The following is a 24,935-nucleotide window of genomic DNA, read 5'->3' on the forward strand; positions in this document are numbered from 1 at the left end:
TACGTTTGTGTGTCTAAAGCTGTCTTGAAAGGTAATAGAACCTTTAAGAGGGGGGGCCCCGCTAGAGGAAATGGATCACTGGGGGCTGGCTGCTTTGGAGGTTTTATGGTCTAGCCCTACTTCCTGTCCCCTCCTCTCCTGCTTCCTGATAGGGATGCAATGAGCCTGACAGGGACTTCCCTACCTGGTGTCCCATGCCACCAGGATAGACTGTGTGTATCCCTTCAACTCTAAGTCCAGAGAACTCCTTCCCCTTTGGTAGCTTCTTGCCAGGGGTTTCAATGATAAAAGCGCCCTCAGTGTCAATGACCTCCAGGACAGCTACTAGTATGAGCTCAGCTCCTTGTACAGAGCAGGCCTCTTCATGGTGACACACACAGTAGGTTTCCTGGCAACACGAGGAGGACGCCTAGGGTGCCATCCCTCCAGGGTCATTCAAGGACTCCGGGGCAGCGCGTAACACAGTGAAGCAGCTGTGGAGGGTCTGGGACCAGCTTTCCTCCTGCCACGTTCTTGCCACAGAAAAGGCTTTCCCTGCCAAGAAGTAGGTTTGAGGAGCCTGAGAGCAAAGGTTTTACTTTAAAAGCATGCCGGGGGCAGGGGTGGGGGGGTGCTTTTTCTCCACCAGACACAGAAGCTTGTATACACTGCCTCTAATCTGTTCCCCGGGCAGACTGACAGAGCACAAACTGTTGTTCCGTGCACCGAACCACATTCTATTAGGAGAACTGTCATCCTGTCTGCTGAACAGTGGCACTCTGAGCCCTCAGGTGAGAACGGCAGGGGTGGATGGGAGCATGTCTACAACTGATCAAAAGCGAGACACCTCGCTCTCCTTTTCCAGCACGTGACACTCCTCTCCCCTTCTCGGTTCAGGAAGGAGTCTGTCTACTTGGGCAAAACTCACTGCATACAAGAAGAACAAGAAAGCCAACCATTATGTACATCGGCAGTGAGGCTTATAGCCATTTCCCAAACTTCTGTTTACAGCAATTTCATCTAATAGTGTGTGTTATCAATATATTTGTGTGTGGAAGACAGAGGACAATCCCAGATGCTGTCCTCAGGCACCTTTCTCCCTTTGAGACAGGGTCTCTCACTGGCCTGAAATTCAACAAACAGTCTACCCTGGCTGGCCAACAAGCCCGGGGTGTTCACCTGTCTACAGCTGCCCTGCTCTGGAATCATAAGTGTATACCATCAGGCCCAGAGGTTTTTTTTCAGTGTATGTTCTTGGAGGGAAGTGAGGTTCTTGGAGGGAAGTGAGATCATCATGTTTGCAAGAAAAGTTACTGAGTTATCACCTAAACCTGTGTATTAAGTGTGATTCCAAAAGCAAGAGTTGAGAATGTTATGGGATTAACTTATAACGGAGAGCTTGGCTCAGACACTTGATTGTTCATTTTGCAGTGCTATGAACCGAACCTGGGGCCACACATGCCATACAAGCACTCGACCACAGGGCCCAGCCCCAGTCAGATCATTTTCATCTCTCCCTGCTTTTAGTAAGGCAGCCTTTACCCTCAGGTGCCAGCCACCCATTTATGGGTATCAACAAGCAGTCCTGTGAATAAACAGAACAAAAGTTACACTAAGAGGCTTTTCCTTTGAACAACCACCAGGACGAAACAACAAGCAACCCCCGGCTTGCACCTAACTCCCACCAAATACTTGCCGCTAACCCTGTCTGTACACTTTCTCCTCTCACAACCAAAGCAGCATCAACTTGGCATTTTGCTGCCACATAATGGTTTCACAACCCACTCTAGCCTGCACCCAACTCCATCGTATGTGTTCTGGGGGCGGGGGGAACCATGTCTCAGCTTGGTAATTCTTTACAAGTACACTGTGTTGCCAGGCAAAATCACCAGACTTGAGGTAATTCAATGGGCGCTGCTACAGAAAAGACGGTGGATATGAAAGGCACTGCCTCCAAGACTGAGCAGAGAATAGAAGATTTAAAACTTCCACTCAGAATACAGGATGTAAAATTCTCACTCTGAGACTCTATTTATTCTGGGGGAAAAGCCCCACTGGATGCCTGGTGGTCAGGCAGCGATGGCAGAACTGTGTGGCAGCCAGGAAACCCACTCCATCAGCAGCTGCCAGCTCGGTGCTGACCTCCAGTGAACAGCCGTCCGGCTGTTCTGACTGGGCTGGTTTTGGGTTGCCACATACTTCCTCCACCATACTTAGCAAGGCACAACGCACTGTGACACTTTTGGTATCACCACAGGCTTGTGGACCCTGCCACTCTCCACTGCCATCTATACCAGCAATCTCACTCCCTCTCCCTCTCCAGGAAGACCAGGAACCTGGCCTAGTATGTGGAGTGGGCCTCACTGGAGCACTCTAAGCCACCCTTGAGCAAGAAACGGGACCTTGGGACCTTTGATCTCAAGGCAGCACCTGAACCGACCCACTGGAAGTGGAACCCAGGCCACCTGCCGGATGTTGAATGGCGGTGGATGAGACTTTACTTTTATAGCATCAGTCCCTAGCCCCAAAATGCTACAGTTTAACACAGGGGAGACAGGTGACAATAAACAGAGCAAAGGGTGCCATTTGCATAATGTGACTTTCTCAGGGAGCTTTGAGACTTGGTAATAACCGAGTTTAGAAACCTGGCAGTGGGAGGGCTGGAAGACATGTGGGAGACACGCAACAGAGATCGGGAGAAATTACTGCCAGACTCTCAAAGAATAGAGGCTCTGGCAGAGAAATATCAAGGTTGAAAGACAGGCGAGAGCTCGGCAGTTTTCAGAACTGTTAAGCAGTTGGATCAGGCTGGAGTCCGGAGCTGAGGCCTCTGTGTGCAATGCTGGGGCATCTGAATTCACCTCCAGCTGGAGAGATGTCACTGCAGGAATTACAGGGGGCAACGTGGTCCAGACACTGGATCCAGGAGACGCTCGGGCGCTGCAGTCAGCAGAACTCAGCAAAGACAAGTGACTCACAGGTTCTCTTAAAACCAGGCAGAAAGGCATGCCAGAGGAACATGCGTTCTTCTATTTAGCCTGATTCCTTCCTTCCCTCCCCCCTTCCCCCTCTCCCTCCCCCTGCTAGCCCTCAGGGCTGAGGACCTAGCTAGGGCCCTACATTCTGGGCAGTGCTCTAGCTCCAAGCATTTTAGTTATGGTTACTATTGCCATGAGCTAAGCAAGCTGGGGAGGAAAGGGTTTATTTGGCTTTCACCTCCACACTGTTGTTCATCACAAAACAACATCAGGACAGGAACTCCAGCAGGGCAGAAACCTGGAGGCCATGGCAGGCTGCTGCTTACTGGCTTGCATCTCCTGGCTTGCTCAGCCTGCTTTCCTATAGAACTCAGGACCACCAGCCCAGGGATGGCGCCACCCACGATGGGCTCGGCCGTCCTCCATCAATCACTAGTTAACATAACGCCCTACAGACTTTGCAGGAAGCCTCTGTGGTTCTGCAACCCTGCTGGGAGCTGGTTCCCTGCAAGAGCAGGGCAGCTCCATGCTCTTCATTCGGAGCTATCTGGCTTGCACATTAACCAAGTAAGAACAAAAAGGACAAGACAGAAAAAAGAAATAAGGAAATGAGAATGTCTGGCTTCACGTTTGGATTACATTACTCAAACCTCACAGTTACACATCTGGTTAGTTCAAAGACAGCTGTGGGCTGCCACTGTGGGGTCCAGGTGAGGTCAGAGACCCCAGAGCCTTCTCTAATCATCAGTGGATAAACTCTAGGACCAGAAAGGATTGCTGAGAACTAAGTAACTGTACACACAAGGGCACAGTTACACTTTTCCGATAAAGACCAATCAGGGGTTTTACATGAAAATCTTCCTCTCTTCCACATTGAAAAGGTAGAGACATGCATGCCTTCGACCACCTGTCCACTGTCTCCGTGCAACAGAGACAGAAAGGAGAGCTTCAGGGGTCAGTGCACACATAAGCCAAAGGCTAGCCATTCCAGGACCGAGCCCAGAAGACCCGACGAGGCTCAGATCCTGTGGCTTCTCAGAACCGTGACACCCCAGGCCTTGGGCAATAGGAAGCTCTCCACACTGAATGTGGGCATGATCAGCGTGATAAGCCCACTCACGCAAGGAACTGGATTTGAACACCTACCCTTCTGTCTGTTAGCTGTGTGCTAGGAACAGAACCTGACTGTAAGTCAAGCACCTAGGAAAATGGCTGGAATCAACAGCTAAAGCCAGGGACGGAGACAGGAAAGAGAAAGGGAGCTACGGGATCTGCTGCGTCCTTGCCAGCATACTCGCAACACCTTCCCCTTCCTTTATAAAAAAAAATCACAAACTTGAACATGGAGGAACAAAAGGAAAACTGACATATTGTTATGGCCTGAATATCAAATACGCTCCCACGGGAAAGTTTTGAGAACTTGGTGCCCGGCTACTGGCACTATTTTGGGGGAGGCTCTGAGAATCCTGGGAGGAAGTTCCTAGCTGGAAGAAGCAGGTAACTGGGCAGGACTTTAGGCACGATCTCTGGCTACTTTCTGGCTCACTTCCTGCTTCCTGGCTCCCCATGACATCAGCATCTGTCCTCTGCCACATGCTGCCACCACTAGGTTCTGCCAATCAACTAAGGACTCCACCCTCTGAAACAGTGAGCCTAAATAAATAATCTGGCCCTTGCTTTGTCAGGTACTGGGGCACCACAGAGCAAGCACAACCACAGTCAGCATGCTTGGAAACCATGAAGATTCAGTGATTTAGAGAAACACAATACGTAGACCTGCCAACACCCAGGTTCCGAGAGAAGAAACAGACTGACAGGAAGAGATGCCTAAAGCAGTCAGGACACACTTCTAAAAATTAAAGAAACTGCAGCAGACCACAACCTAACTGACTCAAGAACAGCAAACTGGAGAATAAAGAAAACCATGGATGTAAGGCACTACTGTATAATATCAGATATAAAGAGCAAAAGCAAATCCTACGCAAACATAAGAACACATCAGATAGAAGTCAGTCTAATAAAAGTATTCTCAGACAGCACTGAGAACAGAAAAGATCCAGCAAAGAGTCAAAGGAAAAGAGTTCTGTCATTCAGGACGCGAGGACCCAACACAAGCATCATCGCCCATTAAAAATCCCCGAAAGCCCGGCACCCAGCACATCTACTGGCTAATCTCCCACAGAAAGTCCTCAGGATTTTACCAAGAGAAGCAAGGGAGGGATGCTCGACTAACGCAGTAAAGTCTGCTGTTGCCATCAGTGGAGGAAACGGGAAGGGAGTAACCAAAACAACACAAACCCCAATTCTAGGAAACACCAACAAAGGTGGGGAAACGGGAGGACCTGAGACTGTTTGCCTTTCTGGTTGTGGAAGCAAATATAGATAGTTTAAGAATCCAGTAGAGAAGGGTGCGTGATTCAAACAAGGACAACTGCTTTAGAAACAAAAAGGCAGAAGACCACCATCAGAAACAGCAGGTGCCAGTTTGCGCTTTATTTATTTATTTTTTCTGAGACAAGGTTTCTCTATGTTATCTTGGTGTTCCTGGACTCCCTTTGTAGACCAGGCTGGCCTCGAACTCACAGTGATCCTCCTGCCTCTGCCTCCCGAGTGCTGGGATTAAAGGCGTGTGCCACCACACCTGGCCAGTCTGCTTTCTTAAAGAAAAGGCAGAAAGGGGCTGGAGAGGTGGTTCAGTGGTTAAGAGCGCTGCCTGCTCTTCCAAAGGACCCGGGCTCAATTCCCAGCACCGACATAGCAGCTCACAACTGTCTGTAACTCCAAGATCTGATACTCTCACACCAACGCACATAAATTAAAATTAAATAAAATGTTTTTTTAAAAAGGGAAACATTTTTTTTAAAAAGGCAGAAAAAGTAAAAAAAAAAAAAAGTATCAAGTGCATTAAATACAAAATATACAATGACAGAAATTATAACATAATGGCAATTATATGAAAATTAATTAAACTTGCCGATTAAACGACAGTGACTCTCTAAGTGCATTTCTTAACTCTAGCAATATGCTGACTTAAAGAAGTGAAGGTGAAAAAGACAAGGTTGAAAATACAAGAACAAATGACAGATGCAGTAGGTAAATAGGACCAAAAGAAAGGTAATGACAATAGGTACACGAAGGTCACTTAACAGAGATTAAGAGCAAGGTGATGGTCAAATAAATGAAGAAAAATGCAAGATGCAGTGTCAAGCACCTAACCACAGGTTACAGGAAAAAAACCAAAGAACTCAACACTGCAGTGACAGGCTTTGACATGTCATCTATTGCTATGAATAGACACTGTGACCAAGGCAACTTGTAAAAGAAAGCATTTCATTGGGGCTTGCTTAGTTTCAGAGAGTGAGCCCTGGACCATCATGGAGAAGAGCAAGGCGGCAGGCATGCAGGCAGGCATGATAGGCAGGCAGACATGACAGGCAGGCAGGCACAGCAAGCAGGCATGCATGGCAGGCAGGCAGGCATGGCAGGTGGATACAGCAGGCAGGCAGGCACAGCAGGGAGGCACAGCAGGCAGGCAGGCACAGCAGGCAGGCATGACAGGCAGGCACAGCAGGCAGGCATGACAGGCAGGCAGGTACAGCAGGCAGGCAGGCATGGCAGGTGGATACAGCAGGCAGGCATGACAGGCAGGCACAGCAGGCAGGCATGGCAGGCAGGCAGGCACTGGAGCAGTAGCTGAGAGCTTACATGTTGAGACAATCAGAAGAAGGAGGGAAGAAGAGTGGGAGGGAAAGGGGGAAGAAGTAGAGGTTGAGGAGGAAGAAAAAGGAGAACTGAGAATGGCATGGGCTTCTGAAACCTCCAAGTGCACAACCACTGACCCAAATCCAACGTGGACACACTTCCTAATCCTTCTCCTAATCCTAATCCTTCCCAAACAGTTCTGCCAACTAGAGACCAAACATTCAAACAATACTAGTCTACGGAGGCTGTCCTCATTCAAGTCACCACAGATACAAAAAATAAATTAATTAAATAAAAATTTAAAATGATCTTCTCACAGCAGATGAGAATTACAAGACAACTGACACTTTGTAACAAAATACGGCACTTTACGATTCCCATGCCAGCAAACTAAATAAAGTTAGTAAGAAAGCTATAAAGATTGAAAGTTTGAAATTTTTCTGTGAACATGAAAAAAGAAAGCTCTAAAGAAACTAAGAAATACTTAGAACTCAATGAGAGTAAACATTTTATGCTAAAATTTGTAAGGCACAATTTTTAAAAATACCAAAAATAACACTAGGTTTAAAATATTAAGAAGTAAAAGCATATTATGCCAACAGATAATCTTCCCAAATACTGATAGCCAAAGAACAGTTACCACAGAGTTCACTGGAATACAGTTGGCACGTTTACTTTAGTGTACTCATGTAATAGGGATTATTAACACACTGTAAGTACTACACTCGAGTTACTATGTAAGTAAAAAGCTAATATCCTTAAAAATTACCCTCATTGCTTATTAGTATATAAAGCTTGCTGTCAAGATCACAGTAGAAATGAACAGGAAAATGTGAGCTGGTATTTAGTAACTTCCTCTAAACAGACACAGATTCAAATGTCAATTATCAGCTACTGTATTTTTGAAAGTGGCTTCAATATAAATTAGGTGGCCTGCCCCAGCAGGGTGTGGCGCCTGCCATAAGGCTGGCCTGCATTTTCCATGGTTCAGAAAGCCACTCACAAACAGCTGCCAGACCGCACCATAGCAGCCTGTAGGTATAAGGTTATTGTGTAATTCAGATGCTGATTTCTGTAGCGCCCCCTCAATATCTGATTGCAATCCTTTCTCTGAGAATCTCCTATATTAATGCTGTGTAAACACTGCTCCCCAGTATGCCAATAAAGCAGCTTGTAGCCAATCAATGAGCAGGGGATTGAATAGGTCTGCTCCCCTTGCCCACCAGTGGAGGAGAAGTCGGCCAAGTTAGGGACCTCAGCAATGGGAGAGGTCCAGGAGACATCAGGAGAAAGACAGGAGGAAGAGGCAGCCGGAAAAGGAAAAGCTACAAAGTGCAATTAGCACTGGGATGTGCTCTGGGAGGAAGCCAAATCAGCTTAGGGGGATAAGAATAGAGTACTAACTGCTCAGTTCTTGTGCTGTGAAGCTTATCATTAAACAAATATAAAAGAGTTTCAATTATTTGTGTGATTGCCAGGTTAAGAGAAAAAATTGAGGAACAAACACAGTTTTGTAATAATAACTTGAACAGTGGCCTTTCCTCCTACTGTTACCCATGACATACAGAGGGCACTGGAAAGAGCTGTGGGGCCTTTCCTACATCCCGACGTAACTTCTGGTTTGTTAAAATAAGGTCTGGGTTGGTAGGTTTTCATTTTTTTTTTTTTTAAACCTAAACTAGCCTGTAATGCTACATGAACTAGCATAAGCTATAACAGGCAAAACTACATCTCCCCCTCCCCAGCTCAAAACACTACTGCACTTGATATCATGCATAAAAATGTCATGCTGAGCAGCAAATGTGGGGGTGTCCTACAAAGAGTTAAATCTGTCCTGGAGCTGGAGCAATTCAGCCGCCACAAACAACAGATGTGATGGGGGCCAACAACTCAATTTTAAGACAGAGGGCAAAAGGCATCACTAGCATCCTTCCTAAGTGGAAGGACACATAAAGTAGAGGACTGAGGACCAGGCAAGGCTACTACCCAATACAGTCGGTACCAGCCCGTGTAGACTAGTGACACTCAGGAAATGACACCTCACACTGCGGCCCTCTAAGGGTTGAGATTGAGACTCTACACTGTAATTAGGACATGTAAAGATTAGCCACATATGACTTACCTCTCCTACCCAGTCCTGACAGTACATCAGCATATTGGCTGCTTTCCGTCTGACTCCGGAGTGTGAATTCTATGGATGGTGGGACATTCCTCACCTCACATTCTGAATATGGGATGTGACTCCAGAACGGCTGGCTGCAACTTTCTATTGCTTCAAAAAGGAGTAAGGGTCTGTTATACCAACACAGCCCAAAGAATCACAATCACACACTCACACACCACCAACACCAACACCATCAACAACAACAACAACAACAACTAAGACTATTTTCTTCCAAGCTGCCCACTCCTCGGTTGTCCAACAAAATCAGGCTGCTTTTTCACAACATACCCCAGAGTGAGGCTAGCCCAGAGTATCACGGGCTCTTCCACCTGGACGCTACAGCACACAAAGCAAAGAGCAGCACCCAGCCAGGCAGCATGGCTGGGAAGGAGCACCACAGATCCAAAATCTAATTAACACCTACACAACCAAGGAAAAGCCACTGCTCCTCTTCCAGCCTCCCGTGTGCTAGCCAAATGAAAGTGCAACAGGCAGCAAACAGTGGCACACTGTGTGCAGGGTGCTCCGCCAGGAGAGGCAAATGCGCAAGATCTACACAAGGAAACCGTCAGAAACAAGGCAAAAATTAAAACTATTCTCTTTCAGAATTCCGAGGCCTGATATTTATTCTACCTTCATCAAAACCTACACCAGAGAAACTGTGTTAACTTACATAGTTTCCCTTAGCTGGAAAAGTGCATGTAACCACACACCCCATTTCTTAGGTAGACACTTTGTTTTTTAAAAATTGGTTGGAACCACGTCCCCTGGATGGGGAGGCCTGGCGGCACTCAGAGGAAGGATAGCAAGTTACCAAGAAGAGATCAATATTCTAAGAGCATATATAGGGGGAGGAGGTCTCCCTCAATCACAGACATAGGGGAGAGGAGAAGGGGGGAAGTGGGAGGGAGGGAAGAATGGAAGGAAACAGGGGAAGGGCTAACAATCTAGATGTAATATGAATAAATTAATAAAAAATATATAAATAAATAAATAAAGTAATGAAAGTATTATTTAAAAGGTTTAAAAAAACTATGGCCAATGTCACAAAACAAATGTTTTATATTGTTCAAAGTATTTTTTTTTAAAATATCACTGTAAAAAAAAAAATTGGTTGGAAAACTCAGTTAAACCCACAGGTTATTAAGATGTGAATGGCCGGGCGTGGTGGCGCACGCCTTTAATCCCAGCACTCGGGAGGCAGAGGCAGGCGGATCGCTGTGAGTTCGAGGCCAGCCTGGTCTACAAAGTGAGTCCAGGATGACCAAGGCTACACAGAGAAACCCTGTCTCAAAAAAACCAAAAAAAAAAAAAAAGATGTGAATGAACCAATTATCTTCTTAGAAAACAGGAAACTCCTTTATTCAGGGAAATTCCCTTACATCATAGGTTAGAAGAAGTGCGGGGGGGGGGGGGGGGGGGGGGGGGCAGTGCTAGGCCTGACAGATGCCCACTATGTAATATTGCTGACTGTGACACCCAAGAGACAGTTGCCAAGTAGAAGGGGTGTTCTTAGCCTGCTATGATGGCAGACATCTGTAATCTCAGATACCTGAGAGGCTAAAGAGGAAGGATTGCAACACAGGCACTTGGTGGCAAAAGGGCTGGGCATGCCCCGGCCCAGCATGTGCTTAGCATGTGCAAGGCCCAAGGTTCTAATCCCACCACTCCCAACCCCAACCCTAATCCCACTCACCTCTGTCTCAGTCACACTGCAAGTTCTAGTAATGATGCCCTGGCTAGGAGAAGACCAGACACTGCTTTTTCTTTTTCTTTTTCTTTTTAGGGTTATTTTTTTTATTAATTTATTCATATTACATCTCAATTGTTAGCCCTTCCCCTGTTTCCTCCCATTCCTCCCTCCCTCCCACTTCCCCTCTTCTCCCCTCTCCTATGTCTGTGATTGAGGGAGACCTCCTCCCCCTGTATATGCTCTTAGAGTATCGAGTCTCTTCTTAGTAACTTGCTATCCTTCCTCTGAGTGCCGCCAGGCCTCCCCATCCAGGGGAGGTGGTCAGAAAAGGGGGCACCAGAGTTCGTGTGAGAGTCAGATCTCACTCTCCAGTCAACAGACACTGCTTTTTCATGTCATTTTGCTCTCAAGTAATACAGGACGTCAATAGAGGAACCATAACAAAGCTCGGTAGTACAGAGACCGGTGATGGCGGCTTCGGGAGATTAGTTCACTCTCACTGGCACTGCCAGTTCTGTATCTGAAATGACTCTAGGAAAGGGGGCTCTTCCCCTCAAGGAGGCAGCCGCCCCCACCCGCTAATCCCCAAAGCACGAAACAAGACTGCAGGAAGGTCTGAACCCCTCAGAACAGGCATACCCCGAGTCCGAGGAAAGGCGGCTTCCCAAGTGCAAAGTAAAGTGGAAAGACATGATGAAATGAACAGAGACAGACGAATGACAAAATGAAACAGGGCAAAGAGAGAGAATAAAGCTGCCATAAACTAACTAAATGCATTTCTTCCCGCTCTCAAAGGAGGAGACTGGGAGGGGGTGGGAGGAGGAAAGGGAAGAGGGGAAGTGATGTCATATTTCAAGTAAAACTTTCAAAGACAAAGGAAAAAATTAACACAATACTTGACAGGTAAAATATGCCCAAATTATACACTGGGGAAAGCTGATGGGGGACTGGGCTGTATTATAATCAAGCTCATGACAAAAGAAAACAAACTAACAACAAGCACCAAGCCAGACTCCATTACCAAGTTACAGGAGGCCCTGACAGGCACTGGGTAGCAGCTCACAGCCATGCCTACTGCCTGGCCAAGGCCAACAGAATCTGCAGCAAGAAGGGGCAGTCCAGCAGCAACGCCAACCGAAGCCACGGCGGACAAAAATCACTCAAAAGACCAAATTACATTTTCTTTGAAAGCATACGCGAGGAAGTATTTTGTGTATCGGGCCACCAAGAAAACAGAAGCAAAACTCCCTGAGAATCCACTACGCGCTGTGTGCCTTACATCCAGTAACTCAGTTGTGCTCGGCGAACACCATGTCACAGTTGTGCCGCACCGACTCCTAAGGCACAGAGCAGGGTTTCTAAGGCCATAAAAGCCACCAAGGGGAGGCCCAAGCTCTCTCAAACACAGACTTAAGTCTAGCACCCACAAAACTCTTTGCTCCCCAAGTATCTCCAGTAGCAGTGACCCCAAAATACAAGAGCAATGTGAACAGCAGAGAAGAGGACAGGGGTGGGGGGCTTGGGGGGGGGGGGGGGGTTGGAGATGAAGACAGCAGCACAGCCCATCACGAAGAAAGACACTAAGCAGAAAGCTGGCCATGGCTACAGGGACACCACACCATCACTCCAGGACTCTGCTTTTAGTCCTCCCACTTCAAAAACCTTAAGCTGATGCCCAAAACAGAAAGCTCAAAATGCCAAGGAGAGCTCAGCCTTCTATACGCATACATCTACTTACATAAATGTTTACATGTTGTCTGTACACACATGTATACTCCATGTGTGATAATAAGTGACTGCTATAAAAACGATATAAATACCATTACCAGATTCTCCAGCCCTTGAGATGACCACTGTCTGGGCTCCTAGATCACTGTGCTTGTTCCTGTATTTAAGCAATGTTTCCTTTAAAGGAGACTCTACTGTGACTTCCTTTCCATTCCCAGACGCTCTGGGCTGGGGAGGTCTCTACCACGGCGGCAAGGCAGCAGCACAGCGATGAAGCGCCATTAGCCAGACTGCCTGGTGGTCCTGACCGCGGTGTCTGAAGGAACTACCGACCCTCTCTGTGTCCCACGTTCTTGATTTCACAGAGAGATGACTACTCTCTGCAATTTGCCCTGAGGAATACCTAAGCTTAGCAAATATTGGTCAGAACAGGGTCTGTCAAACAGTATGATAATCAGCAACTACACGATTATTCCTCCACTTTGTGGCACATTCCTACATAAACTATTAACATGTTTAAGAAAAAAAAGTATATAAATCTTGGTTCTCTAAACAGACTTAAATAGCTACTGTTTCTATTATGACTCAAAGGATAAAAAATAAACTAATGATCACAATTACATTCCATACCTGAAAAGTCCTGTGCAACTTAGAAAATATTCATACATGCAAAATACAAGAAAAATCTCAATTTGAAAAGGCTCAAAGAGTATTTTTTTTTTAAACATCCAAAGGTGACACTGTACTCCTCCACCAACAGGCTCATGGAGTGTCCACCCATAGCTACCAAGGCCAAACCCAGACACTCTAGGAAAAAAATTCCCTTTTTCGTCAATATCTGGCAAGGGGTGAGTGGGCAGGGAGTGAGGAGGAGGCCACGGGGCTGCTCCGATGCCGTCATTGCGAGCGCGCCTGACTCGGAGTCTTTATGAGTTCTCTAATGCACAAAACGCAGAATGGGCCACATCAGCACGATACCTTCGCCTTCAAGCTGTCTGCTCATCTTCCTGGCTATCAAAGAAAACCCTTCAGATCAGTCACTCTTGACAGCGTTAAAAATTCCATTTCATTCAGGATAAATAATATCGCGGTTGGTTTGAAAAGATGTTTCTTAGACAGCCCAGCTACCTCCTACGCTGCAAGACTCTCAAAGAGGGCTAAAAAGAGAGTGACAGCTGCTTGAATTCAGAACTAGAAATTAAAATAAAAGCTATTAGAAGTGGAGAAAGAACACACTCCACAGGGAGACAAGCTTTAAAGGAAATGTCTCTCCTATAAAGTCTAGTTACCTGCCATGAACTTACTTTCACCACAGTACAGTTTCATGTTTCTAAAAAGCATTAAATAAGACTTTTTTTTTTCTTTTCCTTCTCCCAAGAAAGAGGACAATGTTCTTCCCACACAGGAGCACAGTCGAGACCACACAGGAAGTCAGAGAAGTTGCTTTTTTGCTTTCTCTCTAGCGTTAGGGGGCTGAGCTCACGGGAGGCTTCAGAGGAGCCGCCCACACAGAGGAGGAGGAGCAGGCACGGTGTCCCGGCATGCCACAGCTCAATTCCAGCCCGCCAACTCCTCGCTGCCTTCTGCAACCATTGATCTTATCACTGTAACAACGAGTTAAGAAATACTTGGTCTACGGGGACTGCCACATTTCGGACCTAGTCTCAAACTCGGCACTACAACACAGCGGTTCTACATCAAGGACTGACCGCATGCTTTTGTAAGGCAGGGGGGAGAGGCCCTCACACTCAGGAAGCTATTGCCCAGAGCCCCCGGCACAATTACAAAAATGTCGAGAAGAACTGTTTCCAGCCCCAAAATGGAGAGCTGCTTCCACGTCGTTAGCTGGTAGATTAGATTCTACTTGAAGCCGATCAGGTCTGTCAAGAGGATACAAGTGACGGCGTAAGCCAACTGTGGTTTTCTGCTCTTCCTTCTGCTCACGTGGTTAGAGGTGCTTTGCTAACATTCTGGGGGAGACAAGGTAGCCCCAATTCCCTGAGGAAAGCACGGCTTTACAGGCTTTGTGAGTACATTCTCAATCAGGCATCTCTGACATCTTGTGCAGTGGTGGCCTCCCTGCTCTGGGATGAGCCTAGGGATCAAGGTGGACACGTTGTAAAAAAAAAAAAAAGGGGGGGGGGGGGGAGTAAGCTGAGTTCTGTCCAGCTCCAGTACCGGTTGACAAGCCGACACAGGTGGAGGAACTCCCATGGGGCCTTACCCCTACAGGAAAAGCCATAGGCAGTTAACAACTGCTGAGAAAGGGAGAATTAATGTTCCCCGGGGACTAGCCCCTTGACTGTCCAGTGCCCAGTGGTCAGCCTTAGAAACACACCCCTAGGCAGTACTGAATGAACAGTAGGCCGTATGTCTTATTTATTCATTTATATATATGTGTGTATATCTAACAATAACGCTTAAAGAGTAGGAGGCCCCATGAGTTTGCAGAGGGGAAAGAATATATAGAAGGGGTGGGAAAGAAGATGATACATCGTATTTTTAACTAAGACTTTAAAATGCATTCTGAAAAAATAAATTTTGTCTTGTTTACGAGCTCAAAGACTATCTTTTCTCGGTGAAGACACAGCACTTTGGTATGTAATACTCCTCTTTCCGTGGCCTTTCCTTCTCATCCTTCCGAACCACAGTCACCTCGCTAAAGTGCTCTGGCCCTCAGAACATATGTGGGAGGGTTTGAGTGGTGGTCATCGTGTCAGACAGACAGCCTGCTTCTCCAATTCCTTCAGTGGCAAATTCCAGAACTGCAACTAAGGAGTCAGCCTGAGCCTGTAAGAAGTGTGCATGAAAAAGATTTACAGAAGCTCGCTGCAAGGAGTGTGGCATTAATTCCAATTCCAGCATCCACTGCCATAAAAACTACGAATGAAGGACAGTGTCGGAAACCTCAACAGTTAATAATGTCCACGATGTTAGGATTTAAAAACCCTACATATGCCAGGGATATCCCAGAATGCTTGCAGCTCTGAGTTCACACCCAACATCTACATTTAGAAGACTGACCACACAGTGGCCTGACCACACAGTGGCTTGCTCACACAGTGGCCTGACCACCACACAGTGACCTGCTCACACAGTGGCCTGCTCTCTCTTCTTCTTTCTTCTTGCTCACGCCTCAGAATCAAGATAAATGCTCTTAATCTATTGAAGTTGGCCAAAGTCATATCCTTCACCATGTTTAGTGTCTGTTGCTGACATATGACACTAAATGCAGCTGAAATGGCTTCTGGGTGATCACTTTGTCCCACTCGGCACTCAGAGGCTGATCCAGATAAGGATGAATTCCCCAAAGCAGCAGAAGGAGGCACCAGGCCAATCCCTCACAGTGTATGCTCATTCCTCTTTGCATGCGAGTCTCTGTGCCCCCCTACACTATCTGCCACACTGCAGGACTACAGTAACACACGTTCAGCAAAATGTTTGAACCCAACACTTAACACGTTTGCCATCCAAATGTTAAAAGCGCCAAACCAACAATACTCAAGAAAGACCAACAGTAGAGAATATTGTATCTTGCCAATTGGCTTGCCAGATGATTCTGTCCTCAACCCGCATTAAATCGTATTTTTAACTTGCCTAAAGAAGTAAACTGCTATATCATGCACAGAAGACAGGCACCGAATATCTAATTATATTCGGGAAGATGCATATTACAACTAGTCCCATAAATGTCTAGTTCCATTTAAAATTAGAGCTGGTATGAAGAAAGAATCAGTCAAAACTCAGATGGTAAGCCTCTCCTCCTCACCCTTCAAATCATTACTTCCTCCCCCCCCCCCCCCCCCACTACCCCCACCTTGAAAGGAAAACAAGAGGCGTCACTTTGATCTCAAGCAGGCTCACAAACATCCCTCCACGTTAGACGGAATCACAGCAAACACAGCAGCCCCACTTCATACAAGCAGGGGCACGGACGTGAACACAGAAGCGGAGAACCAAACAGCCTACCGCAGCCTTAGCTTCTGTTACCTTAGCACTAGTCCTGAGGGAACAGAACCAGAAGCAGAAAGTGGAAGTAAGGCTACCTCAGATTCTGCTACTTCATAGCGGACTCCGCTGCACTGATGTAGTTGGAAGGTCAAGGGGTTATCAAAGGCTGTAGGAAAAAGAACAACGCCCAGTCTATAAAAGGCGAGTGCTTTGGAAAACTCAATAGCTGCTTTAATTAAGAGACCTAGGTACTATACTCGCTTCCACTCCTGTTACTAATGATCTTTAAGGAAATAACTAGAATCTTACGTTCCTTTGCAATAGGTTGAATGCCACCTAATCATATACGACAAAATTGTTTTCAAGTGTTTTTTTACTACCTAAATCAAAATCACTCCCTAATCAAACACATACGCTTTCCTGATTCTCACAACTTTAGAAATGAATTTCAGGGCAAATACGCCCACAGCATTTATCTGTTTAGTATTAACGCAGTCTTTGCAAATACACCAAGCTGCTGTGCCTCCCCACGCAGGCCTGCTGGCTACTCATGGTGACCTTCGTATTTGCTTGGATGCTAAACCAAGCAATCTCCAAGAATGACTGACTGGCTCACAGACGTAACATACCAAAGGTCTTTACTCAGATACCAAACCTGCAGCCAAATCACAGGTAATCCCCACTCACCCAAACCTTTCTCTCAAATCTTAGCAAGAAAACAAAAACCTACCTAACTTTTAAACAAAAACTCTCTTGGATTTTATGAAGTCAGATTTACCTTATCCCATAACGAGACAAGGCGAACAGGGATATTTTCATACTACATTTCAAACCAAATCAGATAAAAACACAGGAAGTGGCTCTGGTGTGAGGATGCCAAACATATTTTTAAATGGGTTTCTGAACCCTCAAGGAGTTGAAAATTGGATGATTTGGAATACTAAAGGCGGCGCTCTCAGTTCCAGCAACAAGAACGATCAAGTAAGTTGGGCATGGCGCTACATGTCCGCGGCGAGCATTCTGAAAGCGGGGATGGAACGGCCACAGGAAGTACGAGGCGAGCCCGGCCTACGTGATGCTCTCTCAAAAAACTGAAATTTAAATTTAAAAAATGAATATTAGTGATAACATCAACTGCTTTTTGGAGGTCCTTCCCCTGTATGTCTCCTTTCGGATATGTGCTCCGTCCCTCTCTCCACTGTTCTCAACATACACACATAGTCCACAACTTGAATTTGAAGCTTCAGCATAAGGGAGACATTTTTTTTTAACTGACTTACATTACCTTCTTGCTTTCAAGGTAATATAAAGATCACTCAGTCACCAAACTCAGGTGCTTTCCTAACTATGCTGACAACTTTGAGATGTATGGATTGGGGATGAAGAGATGGCTCAGCAGTTAAGAGCACTGACTGTTCCCGCAGAGGACGCAGGTTCAATTCCCAGAACCGACATGGGGGCTCACAAGCACCTGTAACTCCAGTTCCAGGGGATCCAGTGCCCTCTTCTGGCCTCCACGGGCAGTGCACACATGTGGTCTACACACAGATACACACTCAACCGTAATAATCTAAAGCAAATGAGCGAACGTTAAAAATCAAGGTTGACCTTGGACGTAGGAGAAAACCAAATAATTTTCTGCCTAAAGAGTACAGCAACTAAATGACTACTAACAACACTCTGCTACGCATAGATCAGTGTCCTGCTCGCTCCTCTTTAGAGATGCTTCTCCCCCAGCAGCCCCCCACCCAACAGTAGATACCAACAGGAAGCAAACACAATGGAGGGTCTGGAAGGGCTTGCTTTGTTTGCTTGGTCTCATTGTGCTTCGGGTTTTTTTGTTTTTTTTTTTTTAAACCTAACAGATCTTGTGCTTATATATTATGATTTCCAATTTTGTTTTTGTTGGTTTTCTGTGTGTATAAGAATGTGTGAAGGTTTTTTTAAAATACTTTTTCTTTTGTTCTTTTATTTTCTCTCTCTCTCTCTTTTTCTCTCATGCTTTGTCCTATTTTGGTTTGTTTCATTTTATTTTTATTATTTTACTATTTTTTTTAGAGGTCTCTCTGTATTATGATGATATAGAAAAAGAAAGGGTGTGGATTTGGGGGAATGAGAAATGGGGAGGATCTGGGAGGAGTTGGGGAAGAGGAACCCATAGTGAGACTATATTGTGTGTGGGGAAAAAAAACTATTTTCAATATATAAATAAATGGTTAAAAAAAAAAAAGTCCAGGTTGTCACCAAAAAGAAATAACCAAACTACAAGACAGAAAACAGTAAAATAGTATGTGATTAAATACCATGAAACAACAAACACAAGACAGAATAAAGAAAATGCGTAATTCATGTTTCTATCCCCTCAAAATCAAGTAAATTTAAGAAGTATAACGTCAGTGGTGATTGGGGTCCAATGGCAGAGCATCTGCTTGACACTGAGAGAAAAAATCAGAGTCCTAAAACTTAGCTGTACACTCTGCGCGCCACCTTGAGCTTTCCATCAGAGACGGGAATACTGCTAACAGACACTTCTCAGTCATTAGTAATCACTTAGAAACTTAGCACAGCAGTAGCACCTCCACAGATTTGTCAAGATATAATTTTATCCTGAAGAATAGCAGAACGTGGCTGTGGTTTTCAGACACACGCCTGACTCTGATCACCTCCACCGTGACACGGCCACCGCTGGCTTCCGAGGGCCAGTCGCGTGGCTCTCCGCGTTGTGTGTACCTCTCCCACCCCTGACATTTGCGAGCCTCACTGTTTATTAACACTTCTGTCAGCGGACAAGTGAGGCATAAGAGAGGGTGAAACTCAAACCAGCCAGATTTACTCCTTATTAGCAACTCTGCTGACAAAGAATGAAAGCGAGAAGGAGGAGGGAAAAAACCAGTTAGCTGGGATCACAAGGGAAAGTCTAAAGTGAAGCTGGGGAGCAGCTCCTGTTGTGCAAGCCAGAAGACTGGAATGTGGCTCCCCAGAACTCAAATAAAAAAAAGCTGAGTGTGGCCAAACAGGCCTGTAAGCCCAGCACTGGGTGGCAGGTGGGCAGAGATGGGAAGATGCCCAGAGTTCAAAGCCAGTCAGTGAGTTCCAAGTTCAACAAGAGACTCCTCAGAAGATAGGCTACAGAATTATGTACACACACACACACACACACACACACACACTCCAATTAGAAACTGATATTACAACTGTCCTTCTGTCACATGTGTACACGGTAAGCAATTCATAAAGAAACAAGAACAGCTCACACACACCCCAGTGTTATCACACAGGTATCCCTGGTCTTTCTGAGCGTATCTCCAGTCACTTGCCATCAGCGGCCACTCCCTTATATGAACTAGCCGATACTTTTCTCTTGAATGCGTGTTTATGATGAAGGTACTGTAATACCCCACAAACACATTCTCCATTAGCACAATCTCAGGCACTGGAAAAGATAACAAAGACTTGAGGGCTTGAGCAAGAAGAGAAAACAAACTCAAAATAGTCTTGAATTGGGAGAACTGACTCAAGAGGAGGAACTAATGACAAAGGCCACAGTTTCAGATACACGTGCGAAAACGCCCGCTTTGACACCACATCACCTCCTTCTTTACGCAAGAACCACATGACCACAAGTCACCAATCTGCCTTTACGGGGCTCACGGTCTCCATTCTGGCCTGAAAACGCAGACACGGCTACGGGGTGAGAGCTAGCTGGCAGCAATAGCTTGGATGGGACGTGAGAATCACCATCGGCCCCGATTCCACTGCACCCTGGTTCATGCACCCCAACTTCAAAGGCTGGTCACTTTGCCGCCCCTGGCATTGGCGATGACTAAGAGCATCAGTCCCCTGGGTTCAGTACAGTGCAGACGCCCAAAGCCCTTTGGCAACAGTGACCTGCGCCTTTAATCCAGACGCATTAGCAGTGGATTGGTCCTGCCAGCTCCTCACATCAAAGTCTGCTTTAATTTTAGTTCCATTTGTCTCAGGGTTATGTAACCTCACAGGAGGTCACACAAGCCTCCCAAAAAAGAAATTTAAGCTGTCTTCCAAAAAAAAAAAAAAAAAGAAGAAGAACTGTGCATAACAAAAACAAACACAAAACAGAAACTTGCATTTTTCTCCCTGGCCAGAAAGCATCACCCACCCTGTTAATCTAAAACATTATGATTTTAGAGGGGAAAGAAATTACAACAGAGACTAAAGCACTGCAGCCCGCCCAAAGGGCGTGTGGCATGTCACGCTGCCAGCATGCCACCGAGTGGAAAGCCTCACCAGCATCTAACCAACATCTAACCAGCATCATCTAACCAGCAGCATCTAACCAGCATCTAACCAGCAGCATCTAACCAGCAGCATCTAACCAGCAGCATCTAACCAGCAGCATCTAACCAGCAGCATCTAACCAGCAGCATCTAACCAGCAGCATCTAACCAGCATCATCTAACCAGCATCTAACCAGCAGCATCTAACCAGCAGCATCTAACCAGCATCTAACCAGCAGCATCTAACCAGCATCATCTAACCAGCAGCATCTAACCAGCAGCATCTAACCAGCAGCATCTAACCAGCATCATCTAACCAGCAGCATCTAACCAGCAGCATCTAACCAGCAGCATCTAACCAGCAGCATCTAACCAGCAGCATCTAGCTAGCAGCATCTAACCAGCATCTTACCATGTTCCAGTTCCACATTGATGTTGTACACAGCCACCGGTCTCTTGGTCCTCTGCCCTTGTCTCTTCGACTGCCGCGGTGGAGCATTTGGGGGTGACACTGACAGGCAGGAGGGCTCAGGGAATGCGGTATCAGGCGAGGTCCGAAAAATCTGTCATTGGGTATAAAGTATGAGAAGGGGTGTCCATGAGTGGAACCTGTGCACTGCCACAGCAAACCGGAACCCAGCCACATTAGGTTTCGGGTTTGTTCATGAGAGGCCACAGCCAAAATTCAGCCCTCCGAATTGGACTTCAGGAAACACTGGTTAATGTAATGTTTTAGAACAAAGCACTGTGTTACTAAAATCATGATGTTTCAAATAAGTTTTTTTTTCCCCAAAAAAGGAAACACGTATAATGGTTTTTCCTCACGGGGTAGACACTATAATGGCTCTTTCTTTGGGATACACCAAAGAAAGTTATCCAGGGCACAGTATTAAAGCACTGAACCACTTTAAGGTTTCACAGAGGGTTATTTTCACAGCAAAATGTTTTCTTCCAACTACATTAAAAAAAAAAATCCATTTACAAACTTTTTTTTCCACAGGTTTGAAAATAGCCTGTGCTTATGAAAATTACCTGTCTGGATTCTTATTTACATTCCTCATAATTTTCTTATTTAATGTTTTATAGATTTCATCAATTTATTTAATACCTTCCAGCCCCTCTTAATAATTTCCTCTTCCATCTCTGAAACCCAGAACATTAGCACCTTGATTTATCTACAATGTCATTCATATATCAGAAACAATAACATTAATTAAGATGTGCTGCTTCTTCGCTCAGCAATTTGTTCTCCTTTGGACAAAGTAATATGTGTGCCATAAAAAGAAGCCAATCGCACGGCAGTGAGTGATCACAGACCTTCCCTGGCCACCAAGAACTAAAGTCAAAGGCTTCGCTGCAGCAGAAGCGGCTCCCAGCCTTCAAGGACGCCATGGAATGCAACAACGGAGACATCATCAGCCTGGCAGACCCACGCCCGCAGGCGACTGACACACTCCTCAGGTGGAGACAAGAAACAAGCTCCTGGCCTTAACAGAATGTAAATGGAAACTCAGAATGAAAGGAACTGTAATTATTACTTTCTCATTTGGGTAGAATCAAGCACATGACTTGTGTGGTAAGTGACGGTGTCTCTTACATGTGTGTCCACAATGAAAAACTGACAGTGAAAGGATTTTAGCTGAACACCCTAGAAAGTCTCACCTAGAAATTATTATACACCAATAAAAACAAGCCAATTTAACAGTTTGTATGCTTTATAGTGTTACACTGCCCCCTCATGTATAAACAGAATAAGAAGTGACTTAAATTGCCATGGACAAGTATTTGCTAGTGAAAATCCTGCTGGCCTGCTAACAGGGTCTTCTCACAGAAACTAGAGTCTGCAGGGAAAGTGACAAACAGGAAACTACAGATGTGCCTTGGTCTCTGCTGCCCAGACTGCTGGGCCCAGCTGCTTTACTGCCCTTGTCCCTGTTCAAGATCTAAAAAGGTTGTGTCCTATGGGGACAGGAAGAGGCCGGTGGGAAAGAACATGACAACAGTGGTGCAGAGACAATGTTCCCTTCATAGCCCAACTCCAAGACAAAAGCATTGTGATCAAATGTGTGTACGCTTGACTTCTGCCAGCATGGCAGGTGCCTCTGGGATGTTAGGCAGAACAGGAAACCAAACGACGCACCGGGGACAGGACACGCAAAGCACCAATAAGCCCTGGAACGTTAGGATGCGAGCACTGGCATCTGTTGGGTAATGACTTTGAAGCAGGCTCCTGGAAGGGCCTGGAAGGGACAGCATGGTGCAAGACCGGGCATCCTTGGACCTCTTCCTCCTCTTCGTGTGAGGGTGAGATGTCTGGGGAAGGCTGTGGGGACAGAGGTGTGGCCGCCGTCCTGTCCGCAGAGCCAGACCACCGTGACTCTACCATTTCCTGAAGACTGAACTGTGTCCCTCCCAGAACTTCACCTCAGAACCTCAAGCTGGGCACAAACACTGGCTGGCCCCCAGAAGACTTCAGGCACCGCTGGGTTTGCACCAGAATATGTGTCTTCAAGTTGTTTTGTTTGTTTGCTTGCTTGTTTCTGTTTTTGTTTGCATGTTAAAGCTCTCAGGTCATTCTTTTGAGTAGCCAAAGCAAGAAAGATTGGCTTGGAAAGTCACCCCACAGTTAAGACAACTGTGTCTTAACTGTGGAAGGACTGAGGGCAAAATCAGAACACCAAAAAAAAAAAAAAAAAAAAAAAAAAAAAATCAGAAAAAAATGGCACTAGACACGCACATCAATTCCTTAGACCATGCCCCATCCCACTTATGCATCTGATGGCTCAAAGGCTACCAACACGGCCTTTGTACGTTCTTTTGAGGAACTGGCATCCAGATAGTTGTGGACTGTATGCCACAATTCTGGCAGCTCCAGCAGCAAGTACAGTTATTTAGCACGTGCCCGGCATTATACCAAGCGTTTTATATACAAAACTCCACATTAGTACAGTTACCAAGCCTAGAGCTTCATTAGAGACAGCACTGCCTTGGCTCCAGGACCTCACCAGCTACAGCAGCTGCGCTGGGTGCTTGGCGCTAACGTTAGCGTACCGGGAGACCTCTTGACACTCAGCACAGCAACAGGCTCACAGGCCTAGAATAAATGGTACCAACCTGCACTTGTGACTGATGCGTAAACAACGGACGTGAGCTCGGCCCCCACTGTTCAGCTCAGGCACTGCTTTCACATGACAGCCCCCATCTCCCACCACCTCAGATGCTCCGAGAGCTGGAGCCCCGAGCAGTGATTCCACAGCCTTCTACAGAGAGGAACCAGGTCAGGAGCTAAACACGCAGTTACAGATGGGCTGCTATTTCATGACTCCCAAGAAACTCAGAACCAAACAATTGATTTTTATGTCTTCAGCCCTCTAATTTAGCACAAAAATTTAAGCTTAAATCACTTCCCACTGGTTAGACAAGGCAGACCTGGGGCACACGGACATAAGCCCACCAACGACTCGGACACTTTCAGAACTTTCATCCTGTCTCCCGATGGTACTAGCATCAAGTCCAAGGTCTTTTTTTTTTCTTTCACACACATAGAAAACTAATTGTTATGATTCTCTCTGCAATGTGCAGGAATGATTTTAAATTACATCTTTTTGAGTCTTGAAGAGGAAGCCAGTAAAGCTCTTTATGTTAAAATGTTGAGCTGTTTTCTGATTCCAGAATATACACTGATCTTGTTTTGCCCTGCATCACTAATGCTTCATTCTGGAGCCAGTGTGTGCTTTCCTTTCCAAGGTTTTTGATTCCTTTACTACATTAACTTCCTTCCCATTATTTTCAGTTCCCTAATTTAGCATTCTACCTCCTGCTGCCTTTTTTTGAAAACAGATCACATTTACTCAAAACTTCCCCTTTAAGGTTAAAAACTTCTTCACACACCTCCATATTTACAAGATAAGAAAAAAAAAAAAAAATTCAAGACCAAACAATCCTAACAATAAAACAAAGCTGGAAGCGCTCGCCCCCTCAGGTCTCCACACAGCGCTAGCACAAACAGAGGTCTGTCGCTGTCGCTCACAGTCACGGGCTCCTCAGATGCGATGAGCCAGATGCTCCTGCCATGGGACTCAGCCACAAGCACACATGGCTCTGCCAACTCTTCATGCCATGCCAGCAGGGGCCACACTGCATATGACTCCATCACTTCCGCCAGAAGACAAGGACTGTCTCTGGAATGTCTGCATCAGCACCCCACTCAGACCAGCAGCCTCTGAAGGAGGGTAAAACCACCTGTCTTCACAAAGGTGTTGCCGCAGGGTCCCAGTGCTGTTCACTATAGAAGGAGAGCTTGGGGGGGGAGGGGGGGGGTCACGTCCACACAATTCTGGCAGCTGCAGCAGCAGGTACAATTATTTAGTACATGCAATATGCCTGACAGTATTCCAAATGCTTTATATACAAAGATTTTGGACCAGATTTCCTGACTCCAGAATGCTGGTCCGGCCACTGAACTCCACAGTGCTCTAATAAGC

At 46.0% G+C, this 24,935-nt stretch overlaps 1 protein-coding gene across 1 annotated transcript in view; it reads right to left on the reverse strand.

The window, feature by feature from the left end:
- The window catches only part of Arhgap10 (Rho GTPase activating protein 10), a 261,328-nt gene that overhangs the window by 28,647 nt on the left and 207,746 nt on the right, over window positions 1-24,935 (reverse strand). The window contains exon 19 of the mRNA XM_051169161.1: window positions 20,864-21,014. Within this exon, the coding sequence (XP_051025118.1) occupies window positions 20,864-21,014 (151 nt within the window). The remainder of the gene's footprint in view (window positions 1-20,863; window positions 21,015-24,935) is intronic.

This window comes from Acomys russatus, chromosome 26 (genome assembly GCF_903995435.1).
Source record: "Acomys russatus chromosome 26, mAcoRus1.1, whole genome shotgun sequence".
NCBI lineage: Eukaryota > Metazoa > Chordata > Mammalia > Rodentia > Muridae > Acomys > Acomys russatus.